This window comes from Lissotriton vulgaris, chromosome 3_2 (genome assembly GCF_964263255.1).
Source record: "Lissotriton vulgaris chromosome 3_2, aLisVul1.2, whole genome shotgun sequence".
In the NCBI taxonomy this organism is placed as follows: domain Eukaryota; kingdom Metazoa; phylum Chordata; class Amphibia; order Caudata; family Salamandridae; genus Lissotriton; species Lissotriton vulgaris.
Window position 1 is genome coordinate 244,663,628 of NC_141690.1, and position 11,050 is coordinate 244,674,677.

The 11,050-nt window shown below is 39.8% G+C and overlaps 1 protein-coding gene across 3 annotated transcripts in view; it reads right to left on the reverse strand.

Moving 5' to 3' along the window:
* The window catches only part of SLC4A11 (solute carrier family 4 member 11), a 1,871,484-nt gene that overhangs the window by 766,179 nt on the left and 1,094,255 nt on the right, over window positions 1-11,050 (reverse strand). For all 3 annotated transcript variants that reach the window (XM_086964299.1, XM_086964301.1, XM_086964302.1), the window contains exon 7: window positions 1,718-1,841. In XM_086964299.1, coding sequence (XP_086820425.1) covers window positions 1,718-1,841 — 124 coding nt within the window. The remainder of the gene's footprint in view (window positions 1-1,717; window positions 1,842-11,050) is intronic.

Below are 11,050 nucleotides of genomic sequence, written 5' to 3' on the forward strand. Positions count from 1 at the left end.
GTTGTTTACCATTGTGTTTGTAACTCACACTTGCTTTCTATTTGCTTAAGGCTGTCCAGCTCTAGTTCCTTTGCACAAATCCTATTTACTGTATTCGTCCACCAGTTCTCCATTTCTATTAACATGCCTTCAAACCCTGTTGTTATCTTGTGACATTTGCTGTGCATTTAAAGACAGAGGTCAAATGTCAAGCTATCGCTTATGAGGAATTTGGTGTTTCACTGCAATGCGGTTATGATGGACAGCACCTTTAAGTACTAGTAAAAGGCCAAGGATGCATCACTGGGGCTACACTCAGCATCCACCACCAGGCCCAGTGAACATTTGAATGCTTGGAAAGGTAAGGGCTGGGCTCTGCATGCAATGGCCAAATCTGCAACTGCTCCCAAGCTCCTCATCCGCTGTATATGCTTACAAGAGTGCACAGCAGTCAGCCGCGCTATGTGTCAAGTTCTGATGGCAGATGTAAATGTCCCACCCCTGTCCATCAACTGCATTTTAGGCTGCTACTTAACAAGAGCCCGGGGCAACCACCATGCTGTGCAATCCTTCTCCCGTTTAATGGCACCCCTGAAGCCAGACATGAGTGCCAGGTCCCAATAGCATCAAGGCAGATATGTTATCGCTTTGCTTTTGAACACTACATCTTACTGCTCAGCGCCACCTCCAGCAACCACTGTGCTGTGCGGCTCTAATGCCAGGCATTCCACTTGTTATTGAAAGCTCTAGCCACAGGAGCTGTTGTGCCCATGGCTGAAAGACACTTCAGGAGCCAGACCTCTCAGGCCCCATTCAAATGAATACGCCTGACTGCTCCAGGAAGTTACCAGAGGACACTTCTGACTACCTATTCCTTCCAGTGGACGTGTTATTGCTCATCGAGCGGCACAATTTCATATACTTGTTCTGAAACTATTGAAAACTACACTAAAGTTAAGTTAGTCATTCAGGCTAACCTGTAAAATGTATAGCTCAGAGGCCTAAGATCTACACCCTCATCTGTACCTGTTGTAGCACAGAAACAGATTTCCCTTTTCAAATACTTAAGTTCTTGCCTGAATAAGTAATGTCTGCATTGAAGTAGACAGAGTCAGAGAAAACACGCATTGGCATACCAAATAGGTCTCGCCTTTGGGACCTTATAAGCGTTTAGTTATCCAGCACAATATCCTTGGTGCAACAACATTAAGTGGTAACAAGAGGGGGCCAGATTGTAACAGGCTTAAAAAGCATTGGCATAGCCAATAGGTCTCACCTTTGGGACCTTATAAGTGTTTAACCATGCAACACTTGATGTTGTTGCACCAAGGATATTGTGCTGGATAACTAAACACTTATAAGGTCCCAAAGGCAAGTCCTATTGGCTATGCCAATGCTTGTTGTTATTGTGGTTACATTTGCTCTTGTTTTACTATTACTTTTAGTTAAAGGGCTGGTTTCTGTTGATTAGGTTTCATGTCATCAAGCGTAAGGTAAGTGTGGAGACAAATTCATAAAAAACGATCTAAATCAATATATTTGTCACAGTTCTAGCATTGTGTAACTGCGCTACATATATTCTTTGGTTTATACTGTAATAGAAAACAATTCAGTTTACCATAGTAATCCTTGCAGATATACTGCATTATAACAAACCCTAAAAGCCCTTAAGATGAAAATCGTCACAAGAAAGTAGAAAAACAAAAATATATGCAGGCATATAGAATACAAAGTTTACCATTTTAGGGGGAGCCAAGACTAATATGACAAATCTCACTTCGCAGGAGTTTTCACCCCAGTTCTGAGGCCTTTCCAATCGACTGATGCAAACATGACGACGCTGAAGTGCTTTTATAGTGCAACTGTAAAATGAAAAACAAAAAACAGCTTACTAATTGCATAAATATTTCTTTTGTGGTATATTTTCATAGAACAGCATTCAGGACCACAGCTTCTGTGTAACAAGAACAAGAAGGAAACAAATATGTTTTTGAGGTTAGTGTAATGACAAGATTTTACGTATGATACTAGAAGTAAGAGAATCATTTAGTTGCCTACCTGAGTAATCCTCGTAATGCAGTGGATAGCCTGAAAAGTTCACTTAACAGCAATAATGATTACGAAGTATAGCATCTTCATAAAATACATACAAATAGGTCTCGTCACTCGTGTGCAAGATCCTCAAATCACGTTTTTCTAAACAGAAAAACTTTGAAACTGGTGTTGGATAGAAAACATTCAATGAAAGAGGAAAACACTGTGGGCAGCAGGCCACTGCAGATTGCCAGACTGCAGTGAGGTGAAAGATGGTTTCAACTGTGAGGAACAAGTTAAAATAAATTACTAAAGCATCAATTCCCACTTTACTCTACTCGTTGTTTACTGGCAAGGACAGAGGGTTTCTATGAACTTAATGAAACTGTATGTGATGGCAAATTAGGATTAAAAGTAAACAGCATTTTCCATTGTGGGACCACAATTAATAGCAAAAGCAATTAACAGAAATTCAGGCTCATTGCCACTAGAAACTAAGAGCCAAGACAACAAACTATTCATGTAGCCAAAAAAAACAATCACGCTTATGCATGCAAGGTCTCCAGTATTGGAGATACCCATTCAGTAAATCAACACCTAGTAAATGCAGTAGCTAGTTGAACAATGATTCTCACAAGTAACATAAGAAAGCATCTGCGACCCATGCTACCAACCTGACAGCTATTACTAATCAAACTTGGTGACCAATCATTTAGAATGATATAGGGTTGAATCTTATCCCCTAATCTTTCCTTTTTCTCAGAGCAGGGGACTCAGTCGCTAAGTCCTAAATGGCTGCCGTCACATCTTTGTTGATGTGATGGCAGACAATCGGACCAAATCTTTCTAACTTTTCGGTTTGCGGATCGTACACGGCGTGATATATACTATTTTTAAACTAGGATTTCTCCATTACTGAACGGATATACAACATAACAAAAAGCATGCTTTTTGGACCAAGTCTAGCTTTAAAATTTAGTGCAAATGTTCAAACGTTTTGTGGCTTTCTTAGTTTCAAGTTTTGTCTATGGAAAAATGAAAGGTAAAAACAAGTTTTGAGAATTCCCCCTCCCCATCCCTCTGCCCCTTATTCCTGGTCCCCGCATGATGGATCAACCCAAAACGTTTATGGTCCTAAGTACCCAGTGGTGTCTGCCACTGAGTAATAAATACATATATATATTTTTCATGTAATATTAATTTCTTTTTTGAGGGGGACCCTCCAGCCACCTTTTTTCTTTTTACCCATACCACCCTTTACCCCTATCCATGTCTAAAAACCTAAATTTAGTTATACCAATATTTGTAAGATATATATATATACATACTTACCTTAAATGACTTACCATGCGTGGCAATGGCATCTGCGTGGCAAAGGCACAGTGTGTGGTAAAAGTTGTTTCCCCACACAGAGGGCCGAGTGTTGCAAGTGTGTGTGTGTGTGTGTGTATATATATATATATATATATATATATATATATATATATATATATATATATATATATATTAGTAGTAGTAGTAACCCCGAAGGCCTGCGGTACTCTTGTATTGCAAAAGTCCCAAAAACGAAGAGAGAAGGAGGGGATAGAAAGACTGAGTTGAGGAGATTGGAGACTTACTTTATATTAGAATTTAACTGTAAGGAGCCACAGGGTCTAAATGTGGATGAAGACCTTTATACCTGTTTGAGCTGATTGACTATGAATTTAATGAACTGTTTTCTAACCCTCGATTACTCCTGAACTGCATTTTAAGATTTTATTTTTGATGATTTTTTTGATGAAAATCTAGTAGTAGTAACCCCGAAGGCCTGCGGTACTCTTGTATTGCAGAAGTCCCAAAAAAGAAGAGAGAAGGGGGGGGATAGAAAGAGTGAGTTGAGGAGATTGGAGACTTACTTTATATTAGAATTTAACTGTAAGGAGCCACAGGGTCTAAATGTGGATGAAGACCTTTATACCGGTTTGAGCTGATTGACTATGAATTTAATGAACTGTTTTCTAACCCTCGATTACTCCTGAACTGCATTTTAAGATTTTTTTGTGATGATTTTTTTGATGAAAATCTCTTCTCGATTGTAATGGTCTTATTCTGAGCTCCTTCCTTTTCCATTTGCGTGTACAGAGGTGGTTTTGCTTTTAAAGAATTTGGTTTAGAGACAGCTATATTGCAATGAATAATGCTGCTTTTGTTCTGTGATATGCACTGACACTTTTGGAATAATTTTTGCGGAGGTGCAATATGAGTGAAATGTTTACATCTATGGAGTACTGTATTCGAAGTTGAAGCACTAGCACTTTTTTTGAATATAAGATATTTCCTTACTGACTTCTAGAAATATATTGTGCAGGGAATGTTTACAGTTATTAAGTACTGTGGAAAGCATAGAAATATTAGCACTTTATTTGAAATAATAAGCACTGTTTAAGCACTAGCACTTTTTATCCCCTTGAGTGCAATATCCAGTCAAATTGTTTACCGTATAGGAATACTTGTTGACTAAAGCACTTGCACTTTATGATTGTATAATAAGGTTGTTTTGACTGACAGCATTATCATTGGCAATAGTCCCATTGGATCGTGTGACATAACAGGATCTTTAGAGTCAGGGAAAATCCACACAAGACTTCACTGTGCCAAGTTGAATACACCGTGGTGTTTTAACAACATGAGATGTAAATAATGAATTATTACCGTTTTACAAATAGGGTTCAATTCCTTCGAAATAGGCACTTGCCTTAGTTAAACTATGAAACATTGTGTTAACGTTTTTTCAAATAGAAAAATGCACTTGCACTTTAAAAAATGAAAATTGTTCTTCTGAGAGATAGCGTTATGAGTTGCCTTTTTAAATGTAGAACAGTTGCAATTATTCCCCTATGAATGGTTTTGAAAGCGGGGATTTGAAATGTTGCATTCATTTTTACATCTATGCTAAAGACATTGTTAATATGTTAAAATGGCCGCTGTAGTTGCACTAACAGTTTGTCTTGCTGTGAGTCCCTTTGCTGTTTTTACCACCGTGTACATGCTTGAAAGGGAGGGCTCTGACAACGCAAAAACATCGTGAAAAAGGGAGCTTGACTCCCGAAACGCGTTGATGGAATTGCTTAAATAAAATAAGCCTATGAAACTATGCTCGTGAGTGCCTGGATGTTTTCAGCGGAAGGTTAATGGGACTGGAATCTCATCTTTAATCTATACTACTATTATAAAGAGAGAACTTGCACCTTTGAGCCAGGTAAACTCGAAAACTACACCACCAATCGAAACACCCAAGACATCTTAGAAAACCTCAGGGGGAGCAGAAGGACATATGCTACATAAAAATAAAAATAAAACGTTGTTTAAAATATTTAGAAATAAAAATAAAGTAGTGCCTTGCAAGTAGCTCCTGCCGGACGTCTGCGTGAGGGGAGGAGCGGCATTCACCAGCAACAGGAAGAGAGGAGGACATGAGCGCCGGGAGGAGCTGCGGGGCGGAGTGCGGGAGGAAATACAAAAACGGCAGTGGTTCTGCCTTGAAGCCCCGCACCTAAATGAGCGCCATGCAAATCCGGCATCCTGAACCAAATAAGAAGTAACTTTAAAAGTCCGGGCTGCGGTGCTAGGTGAATGATCATTCCAGCTATCTTTGTGGCAAGTTTCCTACTGAGTTGTTGCAAAGAAATACAATGAAAGCTATATTTTAAATCCCATAATTCCAACTATATTCCTTAGAAATACAAAGTTTTTTATAGACAGGTGAAATGAGGAATGTGGTACTCGTGAAACAATCTAAAAAGATGTATTACTTCCCAACTTAATTGCGAGACTTCGCTGTCGCCTGCGGCGTGCATATTACCAGGCCGCGGACCACGGCATCTCCTGGTTCCAAAGTCGATGGTCTAGCCGTGAGCCACATCCTCTCACAGACTTGGACGTCAGGAAGTTTTTTCTGGTAAGGCTTTTTCTCTGTGTCCTCAATGGGACCCTGTCAGCACGAGCGGGCTGCGCAGACCGTTTCTGCTCTCACCTTGCGTTTGTGACTTGTGTCCTGAAGTACTGTGCCGTGATCTGACCCGTCACCCTCGACCCGTCCGCCGCCAAATACAGTGAAGGTGCCTCAACAGGCACTGATGCCTGTAGTGCAGAAGGGCATGCAGTAGAACAGAGGCCATGATAAAATGCGAGGCCTGCTTCAGTCCTTGGCAGTCACTCGAGGCCTGAACCGCGGTCTCTGCTCACGGTGCAGGGGAAGGTCACCACAGGTGGCTGGCCCGTACCGCGACGGATTTGCAGTGTTTCACAAGTAAGTGTGTCACACTGACTACCTTTAATGTACAAGATAGGTTGTTTCAGAGAATAGTGTTTGTATTACGGTCTTTCTCGCCCCTTGCCATTGAAAGACACTAGCTTACTCATTTTTTTATTCTAGCGCTTTGTAACATCCATCTAATTACATAAAGCTTCTCTCACTATATAAAAATGTACATAAATAAAACTTGTATTCCCTCCCCCAGTAACAAACCCTCCGTTTCTGCGAGGTCAGCCCATCATCTCCTGTGAACGAGGCGCTATCCATCTGTTAGAGGGCACGCTAGAGCACCGCAGGTCGAAACCAGCAACCTTTCAACATCTCAGCAGTGTTCTGACTGGAGAGCAAGGGGGGGGTTCCGGACATTTACACCCGAATCATGGCTCAGGGAGTGAGGGCCTCTCGGCACTGCTGGAGCTAAGTCAGGGCACAGGGAGCGAGGGCTTCTAGGCAGGTGCACTCTGGTTCAAGAATAATAGAAACAGAGAAAGCTAAGAAAACCCAGCTCGGGTACAAGAATGATAGAAACAGAGAAAGCTAAGAGAAACAATCACAGGTAGGGGTGTATCTGCAGTGGTCCGATTCTCGCCAGTAGAGTAGCTGGTTCTTTAAGTCACTTTTTACATGTCTTTAAGTGTGCATTGAATATATATATATATATATATATATATATATATATATATATATATATATATATATATGTCATATTATGTGGCGTCACATGCCACCTCACAGAACCCAGGTACCTCTCAGAACACTCGCTGACTGTATAATTATATTAGCATTTGCTTAGATTAATCTCCCTTCACAGACATTGCACTTCAGAGTACACTACATGCACATGTGCAAGAATGCAAACGTGTTGCTTAGTCATATATGGCGACTACTAACTAGAATGTTACAAGCAGAGATGATGTTAAATACAATAATCAAATAAAACGTTTGCTTTTTGTTTAAAAAGTTCCACAGCAGAGCATAACAATGTTGAAGTAATTTTAATATAGTATGTGTATATATATATATATCAGGCATTAGATTAACAGCCACTGATGTTGAAGGAATAGTGGCTGCTCAAGCACTAGAGGACAACATCGATGAAGCCATTGAAAGTAACATGTCTACACAAGAACACTTACAATCGGCTTCAATATCCCAATTGGGGGCAGGCAAAAGTCCATTCAAGCCAAAATCTGTGTTTGTACCAATCATGCATAAGGATGCAATTGATATATCCCACGACAGGGTAACAGATGACATAAAATAATTGCATCATCGAGTTAGTCATCACCCTAAAAAGCTAAGTCAAAATCAACTGGAATATAATCAACTAATGGCCAAACTAGGTAACAATACTGAGATCATTATAAAAGCCTCAGATAAAGGCGGCAACATAGTATTGTGGCCCAAGCAAGACTACATAAGAGAAGCTAATCGACAGTTGTCTGACGCTGAGTGTTATGTGGAAACAACCAACAGAGAATATACAAAGGCATTGGAAACTTTGCGGAAACACCTACTCCAATGTAAAAGAGACAATATGATTTCCAAGGAGGAATATAATTTTTTATGGAACGATTCACCTGTTTTGCCATCAATATACTTTCTCCCCAAGACCCATAAGGAAAGAACACCAGTCCCAGGACGCCCAATAATATCAGCAATTGAAAGCGCAAGTGAGCACCTATCACAGTACATTGATTTCTTCTTGCAAGATTTGGTCAGGGATCTGCCATCATATGTCAAGGATACCGGTGACTTTCTAACAAAAATTGGTAACATCAAGTGGGAAGACGGTATGAGAATGTTAACATTGGACATTGAATCCCTATACACTTGTATAGATCATCAAGTGGGACTGAATGCTATCAAACATTTTTTGTCCACAAGACCAATCGAATATTACGCACACAACAAAGTAATCATGAAAAGTATTGATTGGTGCCTAAATAACAACTACTTTGCATTCTTTAAAAAGATATACAGGCAATGCAGGGGCGTAGCGATGGGGTTTTGCTTCTCCCCCAGCTATGCCTGTTTAGTGGTTGGCTGGTGGGAGGAGCAGACACTAAGAAAAGAATTGTCGTCAAAATATGGTAACAACATTATAATCTGGTTACGTTTTATAGACGACGTCTTTGTGTTGTGGAAAGGGGATGATGAAAGTGCAAATACTTTTTTACATGACATTAATGTGAACAAAATGAATCTAAAATTCACTTCAAATATGAGTTTTAATGAGGTTGAATTTTTGGACACTAAGGTCTATGTAGAAAATGGTGAACTAAAAACAACACTACATAGAAAAACAACAGCAGGTAACTCAACGTTACATGCCTCTAGTGCCCACCCTAAACACCTAATTGATAGCATTCCCTATGGTGAGCTTCTCAGAATAAAACGCATATGTAGTGATGAGAAACAGCAAACTATATGCATGCGAGAGGCAGTGGAAAGATTCCGTAGGAGAGGCTACACGGCTAAAATTCTACAAAGGGCTTTGGATAAAGCCAATAGTAGATCCAGGGAATCACTACTACCAACAACAGAGGAAAAAATCTTGCAGGAAAGTGAGGACACCCCAAATACACCCAGGCTGATACTTATAACAACCAGCATCGCCAAATTCGATCAATAATCAATCGTAATTGGGCGATAGTGCAGACAGATGCAGTCCTAATACCAGAATTGCCTCAAAAGCCTACAATAACCTATCGAAGAGGCATTTTGATAAGAAATGAAATAGCCAAAAGCGTCCCTGATCTCAATACCAAAAAGAAGAGCACCCATTGGCTACCAGAAAAACAAGGTTTTTTCAAGTGCTCATCCTGTCGGGCATGTAAATTTGGCATAACTACTAAAAAATACACCACTCCTTTCAGCCCGAGGGAATTCAAAATTCAGGGATGCCATGACTGCAAAACTGAATATGCAGTTTACATTCTGACGTGTACTTGTGGGCTCCGATATGTGGGCAGTACCAAGCAGCAAGTACACGTCAGAATCCTGCAACATCTACGTGCTATCGTTAACAACGATAGCACGTATCCTGTCGCAAGACACTTTAAGGCAGTCCACCAAAACAACCTAGAGGACTTAAAGTATTTTGTCATCGGAGCAGTGAATGACAATCCGCGTGGTGGGAACAGAGAAAAGCGCCTTAGACAGCTGGAATCAAAATTCATCATTGAATTAGATAGTAGACAGCCCAACAGTCTGAACAATACGGAGGACCTTCACCATTTCCTTTAAGAAGCCTTTTACTGGGTTAGGATGTCCCTGACAGAGTATTTTCAAACTTTTGTTTCCTGTGTTTAAAATCCAACAATTATACTGTGACCCCAGTGTCTTTTTCATTTATCTCAATTTTGGTTTTACTCTTTCACATTATAAAGTATATATTATTTTTATCTTATAATTTTTAAAAAAAGATATAAAACCCAATTAAATATGAAGTTTTCTTCCTTATATAAGAGAGCACTAATATTATGGTATAGAGGAAATATCACTTTAACCCTTTCGATGCTGATGACGAGCTCAGCTCGTCATCACCCACTGGTGTCGTGTGCTGATGACGAGCTGAGCTCGTCATGGTGCCACTAAAATGGCAATTTCCAGCACAGGGGGGGGGGGAAAACGCCCAGCAGCCATGTGGTTAAGCACTTTATTTGAAGACATACTTTCATGCTGCTACAAATACATCATCGGCACCCAACTTGCATTTTTACACATAGCACCAATTTTGCACTATTCTATTGGATTAATGAGTTTAGGTCCTTGAAAAATTTTGCAATTCATTCCGACAGATATGTATAATCGATTGTTGAAGTACCAATAATTTTAGAGCATATTTCTATTTTTACATTGTATATAATATACATATTTATTTATATATATTTTTATAAGGATAGATATATATATTTTTGTATATTATGGGTACATTCATGAAAATCGTTAAAAGTATACATAAATGTGACCTAAATTGTATAGCATTATATGCTTTGTGCTAAAATATGAACATAATTGTGCATTGCATTGTACTCTTTCACCAACGAACTGGCATTCATGCAGTTATATTGTCTTAATTCCAAAAATATACCATATAATTGAATTGGTAATCTGGGGTGCTGAAACTACAAAACCCAGCATGCACTTGTATGTAGTATTTCTTCTATTTCTTGCACTGGGAATAGGTGAAAGCATCACGCCAAAAATGTATAAAAATAAAAAGCGGACTATCTGTTTGTCAATTGAGAAAGAATACGGAGGTATTCGAAACGCGTCTGACAACTTAAAATAAAGACCTGCTAGATCCACGTAAATTGGAGTCTGTATTTCGTTTCTTTGGCTGTGTTCCGGCTGGGCGCTGCAAAGGGATTCGGAGATATATATATATATATCCATACTAATATAATAAAGAGAGAGCCAAAAATCCTTTGAGGTGGGTAATCTCAGGAACCACAGCACCAATCACAACACCCAATACAGCATTGGAAAGGGCAGTTGCAGCAGGACATAGGCTATGCAGACGCCCACCATATACATTTAAAAAGTAAAAGAACCGTGCCAGCAAAGTAGTCCCTTGTGGGTGTGTCTGCGTTGTGCTGTGGGGACGTGACAAATGCTGGGGGCGTGTGGTACTTCCACCCTTCGGGCTGGACTGTTCCCATGAGGCCCAGGGTCAAGGCTGATTTGCATATGGCCATGTCTGAACTGGGGTGGTGTGAAGTGCAAAAAAACGAT